This window comes from Narcine bancroftii, chromosome 1 (genome assembly GCF_036971445.1).
Source record: "Narcine bancroftii isolate sNarBan1 chromosome 1, sNarBan1.hap1, whole genome shotgun sequence".
Taxonomy (NCBI): domain Eukaryota; kingdom Metazoa; phylum Chordata; class Chondrichthyes; order Torpediniformes; family Narcinidae; genus Narcine; species Narcine bancroftii.
The window spans coordinates 367,110,894-367,130,145 of NC_091469.1; the positions used below are offsets into that span (position 1 = coordinate 367,110,894).

General features: G+C 41.8%; 1 protein-coding gene across 2 annotated transcripts in view; it reads right to left on the reverse strand.

Annotated features, from left to right (window-relative positions):
* The window catches only part of hacl1 (2-hydroxyacyl-CoA lyase 1), an 83,398-nt gene that overhangs the window by 39,893 nt on the left and 24,253 nt on the right, over positions 1 to 19,252 (reverse strand). For both annotated transcript variants that reach the window (XM_069912752.1, XM_069912760.1), the window contains 2 exons: positions 8,140 to 8,252; positions 2,818 to 2,953 (listed from right to left, as the gene is read on the reverse strand). In XM_069912752.1, the coding sequence (XP_069768853.1) occupies positions 2,818 to 2,953; positions 8,140 to 8,252 (249 nt within the window). The remainder of the gene's footprint in view (positions 1 to 2,817; positions 2,954 to 8,139; positions 8,253 to 19,252) is intronic.

A 19,252-nucleotide genomic window follows, 5' to 3' on the forward strand; every position in this document is an offset into this window, starting at 1 on the left:
CCAGGCACCCTCCCCTCTGCGTTAAAAACCTACCTTGATCATCTTCCCCAAAAACTTTCCTCCACTCACTTGTAACCAATGCCCTCTGTTATTTGCTCTTATTGCCCCAGGTCATGTCTATCTAAGCTCCTCATAATCTTATAAATATCTATTATTTACGGCCAGAATCATTTTGGGGTCACAAAAGATTTCCAATATTTAACTGGAGTCACACTTCAGCAAAGCTTGAGAAGCACTGGAGTTACATTTTGGATATAATTTTCATTTAAAGTATTGTCATCTGTGAGAAGTAAACAAGCTGGCAATAACCCAATATAAAATACTGAATCAGTCATTTCAAAACACAAAATGGTCTAGATTTATAAGAAAAAATTACGCAATCAAAACATGACAAAGAGTGGCAACGAACACTTCCATTTTCTAAATTAGATAATTTCTTCCTTATAAGTAAAATATATATTGGGAAAATAATTAAAAGAAAATACACACAAGATTTACAACCAAACCCATTTACACCATGATTATAATGCTAATTATTGGTTGAGAGATGATTTGCTGAAGTGGTTCCTGTTCGTGACAGTTCAAGGACCATTTGAATTTCAAATCTTGGCCAAAGCATTTTTTTTAATACAGAGAGTATCTTATATCTGGAATTCACTATCTGTAGGAATGGTGGTACCAGAATTACTAAGGGAATTCAAAATGGAAATCGATGGGTGCTGGAGAAAGGGCAGGAGAATTACCACAGTTTTATTGTCACGTGCATTGAGATATAAGAAAAAGACTTGTTTTGTGTGCTATCAAGGCAAGTCAACGCATACAGTGGACTGTACAATATTAATAAATAAGACAAGAGTCAGTAGTATTACAATAAATCAAATAGTGCAGGATAGAGAGAAAAGAACCTCATCATAGTGCTGGTTATAAAGAAAAGTACAGTTTAAAAAACAAGTGTGGATGAGAAATCCATTTAAAAGTCTAATAGCAGCAGGAACGAAGCTGTTCTTGAATTTGGAAGTTCATGTTTTCAACCGAGTGTATCTTCTGCCTGACTGAAAGGAGGAGAAGAAAGTGTGACTGGGGTGGGATGGGTCCATTAATATGTTAGCAGCTTTCCCAAGAAGCAGGAGTTCTAGACAGAGTCAATGGAGGGGATTTTGGCAGTTACAACTCTCTGCAGTTTCTCATGGACATGGGCAGTGCAGTTCCTGTACCAAGCTGTGGTGGGATTACTCAAGCTATAATCAGAGACTCACTGAGCTGTATGTCCTTCAATTATTTTTTTTTAAATATGGATGAATAGCTAAGTGAACAAAACAGCTTTGGACTCACCAGAAAGACATGCAAACACAAAGTGCCACCTGGAGAGATAAACTTATTGTATTTGTCAGTGTATAAGATGACTGGTATGCAAGACGACCTTTAGGGAAGGTTGAGAATCACTGCTCTAGACCCAATTGTTACTGAAATATTTTGCTTGAGAAGAATTGTCATTGACCCATTTCCTTTGGAGTTATGAAATCGTGCACATAACGAGTCAATTAGGTATGATTAAAACAGTAGTTCTCAACCTTTTTTCTCCCCACTCACCTACCAGCTTAAGCAATCCCTTACTAATCACAGAGCACCGATGGCACAGGGAATACTTAAAGTGGTAGGTGAGTGGAAAGAAAAGTTCAGAACCACTGTTTTAAAGTTTGAACAAATTGCATGAAATATGAATTCTGTAAAACTCAACTGAGGATCAATTAGTACAAATAATGCAGCTGGTGAGCAGCCTAATTTCTCAATGCCAGTCCCTTCACAACACTGGGAAACATACAAGGCAGAATGTTAGTTCAGGCAAAACAATGACAGCAACATGGAAAAGCACCAAAACTGCAGATGCTGCAATCTTGAGTGGACACTGAGCTGCTGGAGGAACTCAGCAGGCCAGGCAGCAGAGGACAGTCCCCAATTATCAAGATAAAGGGTCCCAACCGGAAAGGTTGACTGAGCATCTCTACCCAAGCTCCTCCATCAGCTCAATGACAGCAACATGCTGAGGAGGGAGCAGACGAGTCCAAAACTCTAGATTCTGATGGGTATTATTCAGCTCCAGCGGGAAATGCAGCAACGGCATTCAGCATTCCAAACAAGCAAACTACCTTGGGAAAAGCAATACTATAGTGAATCACATGATCAACTCTAGCCAATCATAGGCAAGTTCAAATGACAGGTCATTAGCTTTCAGCCCTGTCAAGGGGGCAAACGTCACTCGTGTAAAATGAGGACAATAAATGAGGTAGTAAACAATCGCAGTAAAACCAAAATAATATTGTGAATGTTATTCCAGCAACTATTATGCTGAAGAAGCATGCACATACAAGTGAATTACAGAACTGCTTGTTATGTCAGTACCGGCTCTGTGGAGGGGAAGGAACCTGTAGATTTAGCAACGGTTAAATGTTTTTCAAAGAATGTGAGTGAAAATGAAGTAAAATGCCTTAAGGTTTACATAGGCATGCAAGTGAAGATTGTTCAGTGCAAGTACAGTGTAGTATTTTTGTCTTTTAAACTGTTTATTCTTAATATAGTTAGGCATTGTAAGGGTGAGTCTCAAGCAACCAGAAAACTCACTTATTCGGCAGCTACCAATTCCTGTAGGTGTTTTAGTGTATAAAGTCCACAAAATGAATTCATCCTGCTATGTCTAGAAAGTAGATACTGAATTTAAGCCCAAACCTGAGGATTACTGAGATTGTTGATTGTTCAAAATGTGTTGGTATATTAAGTTTTGCACATTAGAAAAGTATCAGCTTTGCTTCAGAAACTGACCTGGATCTGGCTGCAGAGACGCAGTTCGGATGATTGTCAGGTACCACACCTTTCCCCATTGGAGTGGGTAGAAATGGTAAACCGGAGATGTCTACAAACTCCCTAATATTTACTTCAGCATGAGAATAGGCAGCACCTTTAAGAAATAAGAAGAACATATCTCTCATGTCACATGTGCACCCATGAACAAATGCCGCCAACATCTCCATCATAAGAAAATTAATGGCTTAACAACTGTTTTGCCCTCTGGAGGGATGAGTTGGCTCAGTGTGCAGCAGGGCATTCTGTCGATGGAAAGCCACAAAAGAGCACAAGGCCCAAATCATAGTACGTGATACATTGCACGGTTTATGCATCCAAAAAAAAAAATCCTTCACAGGCTTTGCAGAACTCAGGACCAGGTGGGGGAAGTGGGGCCGTCTTTGTTCAGATATTTCAGTCACACTGCACCAAAACCATGAAGTGCAGTGGGAAGAGGTGGGAATGGGATCAACCTCTCGACTAGTGGGTGGGGATTGTGGGCAGGCTCGTGACTGACATGAAATGGGGGAAATGATTGGCAAGTGTCAGGCTCAAAACTGCGAGAGTGCCAAAGTTGTAATGAGAGGTGCGATGTAAAGGGAGACATGACCAGGTAGTGGGGATTGGGGGAGTTCAAAGGAGAAATGTTGAAAGGAATCCATTTATTTGGAGTGTCCTTTGTTCCAGATTCCACTTCCTGGGACGAGTCTCTCTTAAGTAACGAAGATGTGGTCATCACATCTATGGTGAAGGCTTGTTCCCACACAAGTGATCTGCAACATTTGTGGGCTGCAGTGCACGGAATAACACTCAGTCATAGAGTTTTACATCATGGCAGTAAACCCTTTGGCCCAATTTGTCCATTCTGACCATGTTGTTTTCTCAAGCTAGACTCATTTGCCTATGTTCAACGCATATCCCTCTAAACCATTCTTATCCAAGAACCTATTTAAATGTATTTTAACTGTTACAATTATTCTGCCTCTACCCTTTCCTCTGGCAGGTTAGTCCATGTTCTCACTACACTCTTTGAAGAATCTCTCATTTGTCATTTCTTGTTTCCCTCTTTAAGTATTGAAAACAGAAAGGCAAGGGTACAGGTGCACAGTTCCTTGAAAGTGGCAACTTGGTCGGACAAGGTGATGAGGCTGGCACCCGGCACACTTGCCTTCATTGGGCAAGGTATTGAATACAAATGTTGAGATCTGATGATTCAGCTGCACAAGGCATTGGTGAGACCACACTCAGAGTACTGTGTGCAATTCCATTCACCCAGCTATGGGAAGGACATCAATCAATTGGAAGAGTGCAGAGGAGATTTACCAGGACGTTGCTGGGACTAGAAGGGTTAAATCATAGGGAGAGACTGGATCTTTATTCTCTAAAGAGCAGAAAGTTGAAGGATGATCCATAGAGCTTTATAAAGTCATGAGAGGGAATCTACCAAGTGAATACTCACAGTCTTTTTCCAAAGGTAAATGATTATAGAACTAAAAGACATAGGTTTAAGGTGAGACTGGAAAGATTTAGGAGGCAACTTTTTCACCCAGATGGTGGACCATATCTGGAATGAGTTACAAGAGGAAAGTATAGAATCAAGCACAAATACAACATTTACAAGATGTTAGGATTGGACAGATTTTTGAATAGGAAGGGCTCGGAAAAATATGGACAAAATGTGGGCAATTGGGACAATCCCCCAGAATGCCAACTTGTTTGCCATGGACAAGTTGGGATGAAAGGCTTGTTCTGTGTTGTATGACTCTCCTTGTCATTCAAGCCCACCAGTCCTGGTAACATTGTTGAGAGTCTTTTCTGCATTGTGAAAGATCTGTCCAAGATGACAGTTGGGAAAAAAAAAACTGTCCTTGTATCTGTGGTGTTTTGAAACTCAAACTGCCCAACTGGAAGGGGGAAGAGGAGAGTGCAACCAAGGTGGGATGCGTTGGTTGCTTTTCCAAGGCAGCGAGAACCGAAGACAGAGTCAATGGAAGGGAGATTGTTTTGTTAGATGGCCTAAGCAACATTCACAACTCTCTGCAGTTTCTTGTGGCCTTGGGCAGAGAGTTGTGAATGTCGCTTTGGCTATCACACAAACCCTACATTTCCAATTGTGCATCTAACAAAATTGATCAGGGACACTAAGGACATGGCAACATTCCTTAAGCTTCTGAGGAAGTAGAGTCCTTTTTGTGCTTTTTTTTAAGCTATTGTGTGAGCATGGCTGATCCAGTACAAACCCTTTGGTGCACGATGTGCCGACCTATATAAACCCAAACCACAACCGTCTAATCTTCCTAACCTCACACCCATATATTTCTTACATCCATGTGTCTATCTAGGTTTTTTTTTAAATATCCCTATAGTACTAGCCTCCACCATGGCTCCCAGTAATGCATTCCAGGTATTCACTTACCTCTGTCATCTCCCCTAAACTTTCCTCCACTCACTTTAAACCCATGTCCTCCTGTATTTGCTATTGCTGCACTAACAAAATGTGCTAGCTGTCTACCCTATCTAAGCCTCTCATAATCATATACTGTATACCTCTATTAATCACCTCTCATGCTCTGAGGTTAGTGAGTCCACACTGATGGCTGCAAGTTTCTGTGGCCATAGACATGCATAAGGTTGTCATGAATGACAATAATGGCTCACTTATCTTTTGTTCAAAGTTAACACAGAATGTGTTGAATCAGAGAGGAATGCATCATTGCTGACAATACTGCCGGGCTTCCTTTTATGACCCATGATAATATGCATGCCTTGCCATAATCCTGCTTCCATTGCTATTCATGCTACTGACCCATGACTGCATCGCCATCTCCAACAGTGTCATCAAGTTTCAGATGACACAACAGCATTTGGCCTTATGACCAATAACGATGAAAAGAGGTAGAAAATCTCGTGAAATGATGCGAAAGTAACAACTTGAGTCTCAATGTGGACATGACGAAGAAGATGACCATGGACTTCAGGAGGATCAGGAATGACCACCCTCTACCAAATTTAAATTTAGACAAACAGCACAGAAATAGGCCATTTCGGCCCACAAGCCTGTGCACCCAATTAACCTACAACCTCAATACATTTTGAATGGTGAGAGGAAATCGGAGCCCCCAGAGGAACCCCATGAAGAACATACAAAATTCTTATAGGCAGCGCAGATTCAAACCCTGGTCCCTATTGCTGGTGCAGTAACAACATTGTGCTAACCTACAACTCAACAATTCTGTAACAGAGAGAGTGGAGAGCACCAAGTTCCTTGGAGTTTCCTTAACTAGTGACCTACCGTGGACACACAACATTTCCTCACTCGTCAGGAAGGCGCACAGCACTTCCCAAGAAGAGTGAAGCGGGCAAGGCTACCGGCCACCATTATGTCAACCTTCTACAGGAACTCTATTGAGAGCATCCTGGCCGGCTGCATCAGTGTGGTATGGTTGCTGCAGATTAGGGTCACTTTAGCCACTGTCCAATCTCATGCCTCTAGAGAAGGTTGAGCCTCACCTCCTCACTAGTAAGGTCTTTGATATATTGCTTGAGAAAATCCTTCTGAAAAATTCTGCCCCATCATTTAGCCCTTCAGCATTTGCAGACAGGACAAGGGAAGTTAAAATCACCTCATTATAATTGTTTTTTTTTCACTAATCAGTGATTTCCCTACATATTTTCTCCTCCAAGTCCTTGTCATCTGGTAGTATCAGGTGCTATCTGGCTCTGTGGAGTGGGACATTAGTAATCAATATTCAGTCACTACCTCATTGATACTTGCCATTACAGAAAAGAATGCAGACAGTCATTCATCAACCTATCATCCATGCTGTTATCTTCCATAAATTTCAACCAATGAAGAAAAATGGACATTTCCAGCACCTAACCACATTTCAACAACGTTTAATATGTTGACCCACATTTTCAACCTCCAGCAAGGCAATTTCAACCCTGACAAAATTATAAAAAGTCCCTGGCTTATACATATTTATAAACCAAAACTTCACAGATCACACCAGCGGTGTGTTCATGACAAACAAATGGGAAATAAAATCTACTCCAAGATTAAGATTATTGATTATTAAGACTAAAACTTATTTGGAAGTCACATCACGTGTCAATCATGGTGAATTCCGGACATCCATTAGTGCACACTTGCCGTTGGCTAATTTAAATCACCTAGGGTTATTATTGGCTTGAAGCACAGATTAGCACCAACGCACATTCTTTTTCTCTGCCTCATGGACCAAGCCCCAGACACTGCTCCACACCAGGTCACTACTCTGGGCATTGCTGAAAGTGTCTTTGGTAGGGTGTGCACTGAAGCTGAGCCATACTATTGCAATAGATCAATGCTTACAGAAAGCCACACTCCCATTGGTACAGGGAGCCAGGTGTATGTAAGAGTCCCTGTTTGTAATATATGTATTCATGTGTGTGAGTGTGTTGAGTATAGGTTCACTATTGTCGTAATCCAACCTAGGTCTGAGGTCAATGTCTATATTGTTGCTTAAGTGAACTAATAATCGAGTACCATGTTACATTCTCCCATTTCTCTCCTGTTTGTTAATTGAAGTTGCGTGTGATTGTAACACTTGAGTCCAGACTCGTGTCTCTGTGAACCCACCGAACCTGATACTCTTCCCAACATGACAAAGCCCCATATTTTGAAGCAGCAGATGCAGGGAACAACAAGGAGGAATATCATAAATTTTATTATCCTTGTACTCTGCACACTGGAGTGCACAATTCAGGATGCCGCTGCCACCTACTGCTTAGAAGGGTCATTACAAAGCCCTGAAAATAACTGATTTTTTTTAAACAACTTTTCAATTGTTTATATCAGGTAGAGATTTATATAAATTCTTCTCAAATACCGTTGTCAAACTGAACCCATTAGCAAAAAGACTACTTCCCTCAATGAATGAAATTTACACGAGAGATTCCAAATCTTGTTAAAAGAATCACTGGGGTAACAACTCACAGTCTAACGAGAAGGGGGTGACCTGTAAAGGACTGAGACAAGGAGAAGCTTCTTAACTCAGAGAAATGTGAACATGTGGAACTCCCTGTGAAAGGATGTTGTTAAGGTCTCTTCATCAGATATGCTTAAAGGTGAGTTGGATGTGGCCCTTATGTCTAATGGGATCAATGGATGTGGAGCGTAAGCATATTTGGGGTATGGAAGTCGTGTGATTGGTTGGCCATGCTCACTTATGCAGCAGGTATGAAGGGCTGAATGGCTTTCTCTTCCCCTTATTTTCTATGGTTCTCATTTGAAATTATACATTTGTTCAATTGCCATACCTTTTCCAACAATAATAAGAGGCCTCATAGCCTTTTCTATGATCAAAAGTGCTTCTGCCACTGCTGTGGGATGTGCCACAGATAGTGGAGGACAGAGACCACGTGGAACAGTTCTAAGGGGAGAAGGATAAATGCATGAGTAGTCTAGTCTCTTATCGTCCAGCAATACATGATAAGCTTCAACACTAACATTGTAGCTTCATAACGAAAGCAATCACGTTCACAGAAAAGACTGATATCAAGAACAAAAACATTCAGACACATTATTAATTAAGATCAGCAATCGAACTTACAGTAAAAGCCAAGCTTAAAAAGCTTCTTGCGCTCAGTGTTGCTCTCTAAAGCTGTGGATTAATTAGCCAGGCCCTTCTGTCCCACGAGCCAGTGCCAATCAGTTAATACACCAATTCACCTACAAATCTTGTACATTTTGGGAAGGTGGGAGGTAATTGAACACCTGGAGAAAACCCACGCAAACACAGGCAGAACATACAAACTCTTTACAGACAGCATCGGATTCAAACCCAAGTCACTGGCAGTCCAATAGTGTTGCACAAACTGCTTTGTTAACAGTGCCATCCGAATTAAATGTGAGGTCAAAGGCCCACACACTCTGTTCTCTCTGCTGCCATCAGGAAAGAGGTATAGGTGCTACAAGACTCGCACCACCAGGTTCAGGAACAGCTGCTATCCCTCTACTATCAGGCTCCTAAATGACAAACTCAGTCAGAGGCACATTTAAGGACTCTTACTTGTGCACTTTATTGATTTTCTCTTTGTTATCTCTGTATTGCACAGTCAGTTTGTTTACATTCATTATCTGTTCATAGTTCTTTGTCTGTTTACATGTTGACGCTGTGTACAGTTCTTTTTTACACAATCAATTAGTGCTAATTCTGCTGTGCCAGCAAGATAAAGGAATCTCAGGGCTGTATGTGATATCATATATATCAGTTGGCAAGGAGCGAAGAGGCGGGAGCGTGCTGTGCTGAACGGACGTGAGTAGAGTGGTCATTTAGTCTTAATTCAGAGTTAATAATTTAGGTGGGGATTGCTGTTCAGTGCAGAGACAGTAATTGAATAGGGAGTGCAGGTGGGAGTAATTAAAGGAAACTGGTTAGGATTGGACAGTGCTAGTGGTCACATTGGGTAATGTATTAAAGTAAAGGAAAGGTTTTTGGGAGCGGTAGCGAGTGAGAGCACAGGTTGAGGACGAGTCACTGCACATTAAGGTAAGAAAGTCTTTATTACTACTTCATTGGGGTAAAGGATGAGTGTTAGGGCTGTGTGTTGTTGGGAGTGCCAGATGTGGGAGGTCCTGAAGTCTTCCAGACTCCCGATGTCCATATCTGCACTAGGTGTATCGAGCTGCAGATTCTTAGGGACCGTGTTAGGGAACTAGAGCTGCAGCTTGATGACCTCAGGCTGGTTAGGGAAACAGAGGAAGTCATAGACAGGAGTTATAGCCAGGTGGTCACGCCAGGGCCACGGGAGGAGGAAAGGTAGGTAACAGTTAGGAGAGGGACAGAAAAACGTAAGGTGCCAGAGAGGAGCCCTATGACTGTATCCCTCAGCAAAAAGTATGCCTCTTTGAGTACTGTTGAGGAGGACATCAAAGTTGGGGGGAGCAGCAGTGGCTGTGCCTCTGGCACGGGGTCAGCCCCTGTAGCTCAGAAAGGTAGGGAAAGGAAGAGGAGTGCAATTGTGGTAGGAGACTCCATAGTTAAGAGGACGGATAGGGGATTCTGCGGACGCAGCAAGGAGAACCGGATGGTGGTTTGCCTCCCTGGTGCCAGGGTCCGGGATGTTGCTGCTCGTGTCCTGGATATCCTAAAGTGTGAGGGACAGGAGCCAGAGGTCATGGTACATGTAGGTACCAATGACATAGGAAGGAATAGAGAAGAGGTCCTAAAAAGTGAGTACAGGTAGTTAGGTAGGGGGTTAAAAAGAAGGACCGCAAAGGGGGTAATCTCTGGATTACTCCCTGTGCCACGTGACAGTGAGAATAGAAATAGAATGAGGTGGAGGATTAACACGTGGCTGAAGGGGTGGAGTAAGGGGCAGGGTTTCAAGTTTCTGGATCACTGGGACCTTTTTTGGGGAAGGTGTGACCTGTACAGTAAGGACAGGTTACACTTAAATCCCAGGGGGACCAGAATCCTGGCAGGGGTATTTGCTAGGGCTACTCAGGATCCTTTAAACTAGAATGGTTGGGGGGAGGGAGCAAAATAGTACAGAGCAGTAAGGAGAAGGTTAGAATGCAAACAAAGAAAGTCTGTAGTAAGTATTTGAATATGGATGGGCAGGTGATAGAGAAAGGAAATGCTCTGGAAGAAGATGAAGGGCAATTGGCAGGAAAAGGAAATAATGTTGTTATTAAAGATGAGGGAAAACAGGGATTAAGAATTGAGAAATCTCTGAAATTCATATATTTTAATGCCAGGAGTATTGTAAAAAAGGTGGATGAGCTGAAGGTGTGGATTGATACTTGGAAGTATGATGTGGTAGCGATTAGTGAGACATGGTTGCAGGAGGGATGTGATTAGCAGCTGAATATCCCTGGGTTTCGTTGCTTTAGGTGTGATAGAGTCGGAGGGGCAAGAGGAGGTGGTGTTGCATTGCTTGTCAGGGAGAATATTACAGCGGTGCTTAGGCAGGATAGATTAGAGGGCTCGTCCACGGAGGCTATTTGGATGGAACTGAGGAGTGGGAAAGGAGAGGTTACACTTGTAGGGGTGTATTATAGACCACCCGGAGGGGACCGAGACCTAGAGGAGCAAATCTGTAGGGAGATAGTGGATATTTGTGATAAGCACAGGGTTGTAATTATGAGAGATTTTAATTTTCCACCTATAGATTGGGAAACACATTCTGTGAAAGGGCTGGATGGGTTAGAGTTTGTGAAATGTGTGCAAGATAGTTTTTTACAACAATATGTAGAGGTGCCGACCAGAGAAGGGGCAGTGTTAAATCTACTGTTGGCAAATGGGATGGGTCAAGTGACGGAAGTTGGTGTTGGCGAGCACTTCGGGTCCAGTGATCATAATGCCATCAGCTTCAATATCATTATGGAAAGAGATAAGTCAGGGCCAAGGGTTGAGGTTTTTGATTGGGGGAAAAGCTAGATTTGAGGAGATGCGAAAGGACTTACAGGGTGTGCATTGAGACAATTTGTTTTATAGGCAGGATGTAGTAGAGAGATGGAAGTCTTTTAAAGATCAGATTTTGAGAGTGCAAAAGCTTTATGTTCCTGTTAGGTTAAAAGGAGGGGCAAAAGGTTTGAGAGAGCCGTGGTTTTCAAGGAATATTGGAAACTTGGTTCGAAGAAAAAGGGAGGCGTACATTAGGTATAAGAAGCATGGAATTAAGGAGATGTTTGAAAAATACATTGAATGTAAGAGGAATCTTAAGAAAGGAATTAGGAAAGCTAAAAGAAGGTACGAGGAGACTATAGCAAGCAGGGTGAAAATTAATCCAAAAGGGTTCTACAAATATGTTAATGGTAAAAGGAAAGCGAGAGACAAAATTGGTCCCTTAGAGAATCAGAGCGGAAAACTGTGTGTGGAGCCTAGAGAAATGGGGGAGATATTGAATAGTTTCTTTTCTTCGGTATTCACCAAGGAGAAGGATATTGGGATATGTGAGATAAAAAAAGCAAATTGGGTAAATATGGAGAATATAGTGATTACGAAAGATGTAGTGTTTAGGGCTTTGGAGGAATATAAAGGTGGATAAGTCTCCGGGACCAGACGGGATCTTCCCCAGGACATTGAGAGAAGTAAAGGAGGAAATAGCAGAGGCTCTGACGGTAATTTTCCAAATGTCATTAGAGATGGGGATAGTGCCGGAGGATTGGCGTATTGCGCATGTGATTCCATTATTTAAAAAGGGTTCAAGGAGGAAGCCTGGCAATTATCGGCCTTTAAGTTTGACGTCTGTGGTAGGTAAATTAATGGAGAAAGTTCTTAGAGATAGTACTTATAAATATCTGAATAGACAGGGTCTGATCAGGAGCACTCAACACGGATTTGTGGGCGGAAGGTCCTGTTTGATCAATCTGATTGAATTTTTTGAAGAGGTGACTAGGAATGTGGATAAGGGTAGCGCGCTGGATGTAGTCTATATGGACTTCAGTAAGGCCTTCGATAAGGTACTACATGGAAGGTTAGTTATGAAGGTGCAGTCTTTGGGTATAAATTTTGAGATAGTCAAATGGATTGAACATTGGCTGAAAGGGAGAGGCCAGAGAGTGGTAGTGGAAAATTGTCTGTCAGGTTGGAGGCCGGTGACCAGTGGTGTGCCTCAGGGATCTGTATTGGGCCCATTGTTGTTCGTTATATACATTAATGATCTCGATGATGGGGTGGTGAATTGGATTAGTAAATATGCAGACGATACTAAGATAGGTGGAATAGTGGATAATGAAGAAGGTTTTCAAGGATTGCAGAGGGATTTGGGCTGCTTAGAAAAGTGGGCTGAAAAATGGCAGATGGAATTTAATGCTGATAAGTGTGAGGTGCTTCATTTTGGTAAGAAGAATCAGAACAGGACATACGTAGTAAATGGGAGAGCATTGATGAATACAGAAGAGCAGAAGGATTTAGGAGTAACGGTACATCGTTCCCTGAAGGTAGAAACTCATGTGAATAGGGTGGCGAAGAAGGCTTTTAGTATGCTGGCCTTTATCAATCATTGCATGGAATATAGGAGTTGGGAAGTGATGTTGAGATTGTATAAGGCGTTGGTGCGGCCTAATTTAGAGTTCTGTGTGCAGTTCTGGTCGCCTAATTATAGGAAGGATATAAAGAGAGTGGAGAGAGTGCAGAGAAGATTTACCAGAATGTTACCTGGGTTTAAGCATCTAGAGTACAGGGAGAGATTGGGCAGATTAGGTCTTTATTCTTTGGAGCGTAGAAGGTTGAGAGGAGATTTGATAGAGGTATTTAAGATTATGAAAGGGATAGACAGAGTGGATGTGGATAGACTATTTCCGTTAAGAGTAGGAGAGATTGAAACAAGAGGACATGAGTTAAGAGTTAAGGGGCAGAGGTTTAGAGGCAACATGAGGGGGAACTTCTTTACTCAGAGAGTGGTAGCGGTGTGGAATGAGCTTCCGGGAGAAATAGTGGCGGCAGAGTCAATTTTATTATTTAAGAAAAAGCTGGACGATATCTACATATTACGAAAGCTAGAAAGCTAGAAAGCTAGAAAGCTAGAAAGCTAGAAAGCTAGAAAATCTGAAATCTGTACTGTAAATTGATAAAATATAGAAATGCCAGAACTGCAAAACATACTCATATTGGACCCGCACCCTCGGCAGCTAAACGATTCTGATATATTCTGGTCACATTTACTCGTGCTACATGACATGAGGAGAGCAAGAACTGGAATCAAGATTGTGGTGGAAATCTGACGATGTTCCACTCAGCTTAGATGGTTCACCTTTATTTGTAATTTCCAAGTACAATACAGACTAATAAATTATTGTTCTCTGCTATACTCAAGCCCTACCTGTTTCTGAGAACCTTTAAAAACTGCTGCTGGGTAATATGTTGATACAGATAATTATTATCAGCTCTCAGGTGACTTGTAAGGGCATTCTTGATCACAGTGGAAAAAATGGTCAACTGCATCATGAAAATCAATGTTCAAAGATCTGAGAGAGGGGGTGGGGGGTCTGAGTCTGTAGTTCCCTGAAAGTGGCCATGAAAGAAGAAAAGGTAGTGAAAAAGGCATATGGCTTGCTTGCCGTTAAGGGTTGGGGCCCTGAGTATAAGAGTAAGTAAGGCATGTCGCAGCTATATAAACCTTTTGTTAGGCCACACTTGGGAGTATTGAGTGTGATTCTGGATGCCCAATTACAGGGAGGATATTCAAGAGATTTACCTGGATGCTGCCTGTAATGGAGGGTATGAATTATGGGGAAATGTTGGACGAACTGATTAACATTTATTATCTATCTTTTATATACATCTTTTCTATATATTATAACTCTCTATTTTAATTTAATGTTTACGAATTATTATACTATTGTGGTTGTCTCTTTATCCTTTTTCCTCTTTGGTTGCATCAAGTAAGAAATCAGTGCATATGTACATTGTATAATGCATATGAGAATAAACTCATCCCTATTCTTATATAAACAGGTTGTTTTGTACAGAGTATTGGAGGTTGAGGGAAGATCTGATAGAAGCTTTGCTGGGGGTGGTGGTGGAGGCTGAAACATTAGGGCCATTTAAGAGACTCTTCGGCACATGCATGAAAGAAAAATAGAGGGTTACAGGATTGGGAGGGTTTAGTATTTTAATGGTAAGAATACGCAGGTCAGCACAACACTGAGGGCCGAAGGGTGTTTACTGTGCTGTAATGATCAATGTTCTCTGTTCTAAGTTTATAAACCAGGAGTACAAGAGTAGTGGAGAAAGTAGATACAAGTGTAGCATTTAAAAGGCCACTCGATCGAGACATGAAAAAATGGGCTGCAAAATGGCAGATGGAATTTAATGCAGAAAAGTGTGAAGTGTTGCACTTTGGGAAGTTGAGCCAGGGTAGGACTTGCACGTTAAACAGCAAGGAACTGTGGGGTGTCGCAGAACTGAGGGATCTAGGAATAGACACAAAATTCCTTGAAAGTGATGTCACAGGTAGATAAGGTCATAAAGAAAGCTTTTGCACATAGAACAAAATATTGAGAGGAGTTATGTTGAAGTTGGGAGGCCAAATATGGAGTCTGGTGTGCAGTTTTGGTCACTGATCTTCAACAAAGATATCAATAAGATTGAAAGAGTGCAAAGAAAATTTATAAGTATAATGATGATCTCGAGTTATAGGGAAAAGTTGAATGAGTTCGGACTTTATTCCCTGGAGAATTAATGAATGAGAGATTTGATAGAAGTATACAAAATTATGAAGGGTATAGACAGGCAAATGCAAGCACATATTTTCCACAGAGGTTGGGTGAGACAAGAACACAGATCATGACAGCACAATACAGGCCCTTCGGCCCACTATGTTGTGCCAACAAAAAAAAAAACTAAACCATCCCTTCCTCATCACCCTACATTTTTCTTTCATCTTTGTGCCTGTCTAAGTTTCTTAAATGCCCCTATTGTTCCAGGCTCCACTATCTCCCCTGACAATTCCTCTTCAGGTCTTACGATGCCACCTGAAGATTTTTGTGATCGACAGGAATGGAAAAGCTGACATGGTTTCCATTGACAAGTTGAAGCCTCTGAACAGCAACGGTCCACGTTCTGCGTTGGAGCCAGAGTCAGAGGACCAGTCGCATCCTTGCCAGTTAGACCACATATTGCCTGTCTGCCCTATCATACGAGGCCAAGCTGAACAGTCAGGCCTCCGGACCGCTGCATAGCGGGACAGTTCCAATCAATCTCCTTCTTGTATGCCTTGGAGGCTGAAGGGGATGCGGGAGGGGAGCTGCCATAGTTGCATATTTACCTTCGTCAAGAGCGGTGCCGACCGCTGATGATGATGTAAGCGATGCGATGTGTGAGGGGAGCGGTAGTAATAGCATGCAGGTATGTGTCAGTGTCAGTACAAGGGTGATGAATCTCAGGTGCAGGAGGAGGATAGTGAGAGGGTCAGGATCACCCGTGTGGCAGTGAGTCAATGAGAAGGTCGGAGGAGTTTAACTGGATGCTGTTTGGGGAGTTGAAGAATGCGATGTGGGTCTAGTGAAAGTCAGCTTCATGGTGTGCTGAAAGAAACAAGTGAGTGTATTGTTTGTAAACTGTGGTAAATCAGTGCTGTTACAAAGTATCCTGCTTTCAAGTTTGACCTTCCAAAATGCATCCCGATTGAACTCCATCTGTCACTTTTCCGCACAACACTGCATCCTGCAAATGTCCTGCTGTAACCTACGACAACCTTCAACGCTATTCACAACTACTCCAACCTTCTTATCATTTGCAAACTTTCTGACCCATCCCTCGATATCTTCATTCAGGTCACTTATAAAAATCATAAAGAACAAGGGGGTCCCAAAATAGAGCCCTGCAGAATTCCACTAGTCACTGAACTCCATACAAAATGCTTTCTATCCACTACCGCTCTCTGCTATCCACAGGCAAGCCAATTCTGAATCCACACAACCAGGATTTCATGGATCTGATGCCTCATAACATTCTGAGCAGGGGGACCTTGTTAAATGCCTTACTTAAGTCCATATAGACCAGATCCACTGCCAAACCTTCATCAATTTATTTTGTTACTGCCTCAAAAAATTCAATGAGGCCTATAAGCCACAATCTTCCCCTCACAAAGCCATCCTGACTACCCCTGATTCTTAAGGACAGGACTTAGAGTACTGAGAAAAGTACAACTCATAAATTCTGTCCTTAAGAAACCTCTCCAAGAGTTTGCCCACCACTGATATAAGACTCACTAGTTTATAATTCCCATGATTCTTCCTATTAACTTTTTTAAACAAAGGGACCACATTTGCCATTCTCCAAACCTCTGACACCTCCCTTATGGCCAAGGAGGATGCAAAGATCATTGCCAGAACCTCTACTATCTCTTCCCTCCCTCCCCTAGCAACCTGGGACAAATCTCGACCACTCACATGGACTTTAATCTTAAATGTTTTTAAGAAGATTCTGCACTTCCTCTTTCTTAATCTCAACATGGTCCAGCATATAACTTGTTCCACTTTAACCTCACCTTGAAAAGGTTATTTTCTCTGGTAAATACTGCAGCAAAGTATTAATTTAGGACCTCCCCAACCTCCTCCACCTCTAGGAACATGCCACCTTTATCCTTAACCAGCCCTACCTTCATTCTCTTTCTCTTCATCCTTCTATTCTTCACATATGCCTTGGGGTTTTCCTTAATTCTACTCGTCAAAGCTTTCTCATACCCTTACAAAATTTCCTAATTCCATTCTTAAGTTCCTTCATAGCTACCATATTATTCTCATGAGTTCTTTCTGTTTTTTGCTTCCAAAATTTAATGTATGCTTCCTTCTTCCTCTTAACTATGGTAACTTTGATTGTACAGATGACATCCTCCATAGACCTGTTGCTACGGTAGGCAAACTGGAACATATCCATGTCACTGCTCAGACAGGAGCTGATCTGCTTCAACACCAGCCTTTCAAAACACTTCATCACTGTTGATGTAAGTGCTATTGGTCGATAGTCATTATGGCTCCTTCTTGGGTACCAACATGATTGATGGCTGTTTGAAACGGGTGGGTACCACGCCCTGCTGAAGTGAGATATTGAAGCTATCCATGAATACATTGGTAAGTTGGTCAGCATAGCGTTTCAATTCTTGGCCAGGTACTCAATCTGGGCTGCATGCTCTCCTGAAGGCAGCACATATGCCATCGTCAGACATGACAGAATGCGATCAACAGGAGACATATAGGGATGCAGAGGGGTGGTTCTTCACTGTTACTGTCATCAAATCAGGCATAGAAGCTTTGCTATTTCACCATATTTGGTTTTATATCAGGTTATGGCATTTAGGCCCTGCCACAACTTCAGGTGTCCCCTGTTGTTTCCATTTTCATCCAGAATTTCCACTTTATCCGACACTGAATGAAATTCTCAGACACAGAGCCAATCAACAAATACAAACCTTACAAGGCATGGTCCTCAGACCATCCTCTGCCCTGATGATATTCTAATTCTCCCCTGGATAATTTTAATGGAGCAATTTCCCTCCAAGTGGGCAGATGCATTCTGTTTGGGTTATCGCTCTGCAACTTGAAACGTGCTTGTTTTCTCCTTCCCAGTTCTGAAGAAAAGTTAGCAATCACTATTTTGTTAACTATTTCCTTTCTAAAGAATCTGCCTGACTTACAGGGCCCTCCATAATGTTTGGGACAGACACTTTTGTCCTTTATTTGCCTTGTGCTCCACAGTTTCAAATTTGTAATCAAACAATTCACATGTAATTAAAGTGCACATTCAAGATTTTATTCAAGGTTATTTACATAGATTTTGGTTTGACCACGTAGAAATTACAGCACTTATTATATAGTCCCACCATTTTAGGGTGTCATAATATTTGGGACTTCGCAATGGTATATATTAAAGTAGCCATATTTAGTACTTTGTGGCATATCCCTTGCATTCAATGACTGCTTGAGGTCTGTGATTCTTGACATCACCAGGTGCTGAATATCTTCTTTGGTAATGCTCTGCCAGGCCTCTACTGCAGCCATCTTTAGCTCCTGCTTGTTTCAGGGGCTTGTCCTATTTACTTTTCGCTTCAGCATATGGAGAGAAAACTAAAGGCATGCTCAGTTGCATTTAGATTGGGTGACTCACTTGGCCATTCAGAATTTTACAATTTTTAGCTTTGAAAAACTCCTATGTTGCTTTAGCAGTATCTTTGGGATCCTTGTCTTGCTGTAGGATGAAGTATTATCCAATGTGTTTGGAAGCATTTGCTTGAACTTGAGCAGATGTTTCTATACACCTCATAATTCATTTTGCTATTGCCATCAACAATTATATCATCAATGAAGATAAGTGTGCCAGTGCCTATGGCAGCCATACATGTTCAGGCCACCATGTTTCACAGATGAGGAGTGTGCTTTGGATCTTGTGTAGTTCCTTTACGCCTCCACACTTTGCTCTTGCCATTACTCTGATTCAGGTTAATCTTGGTCTTATCTGTCCACAAGTTCTTCCTCCAGAATTCTGCAGGCTCTTTTAAATACTTCTTGCTAAACTGTAATCTGGCCATCCTGTTTTTGTGGCTAACTAGTAGTTTGCATCTTGCAGTGTCGCCTCTGTATTTATGTTCATGTAGCCATTGACACATCCAGACCTGTCTCATGAAGAGTATTTCTGATCTGTCAGACAGACTTTTGGGGATTTTTCTTCATTATGATGAGAATTCTTCTGTCATCAGCACTGAAGGTCTTCCTTGGAATACTAGTCCCTTTGAAATTACTGACCTCACCAGATCACTCTTTCTTCTTCATGATGTTCCAAACTATTGATTTTGGTAATCCTAAAATTTGGGTGATGTCTCTTACTGTTTTGTTCTTGTTTTTCAACATCATATTGGCTTCTTTGACTTTCATTGACACAACTCTGGTCCTCATGTTGAAAAATGGCAACTAGACTCCAAAGAT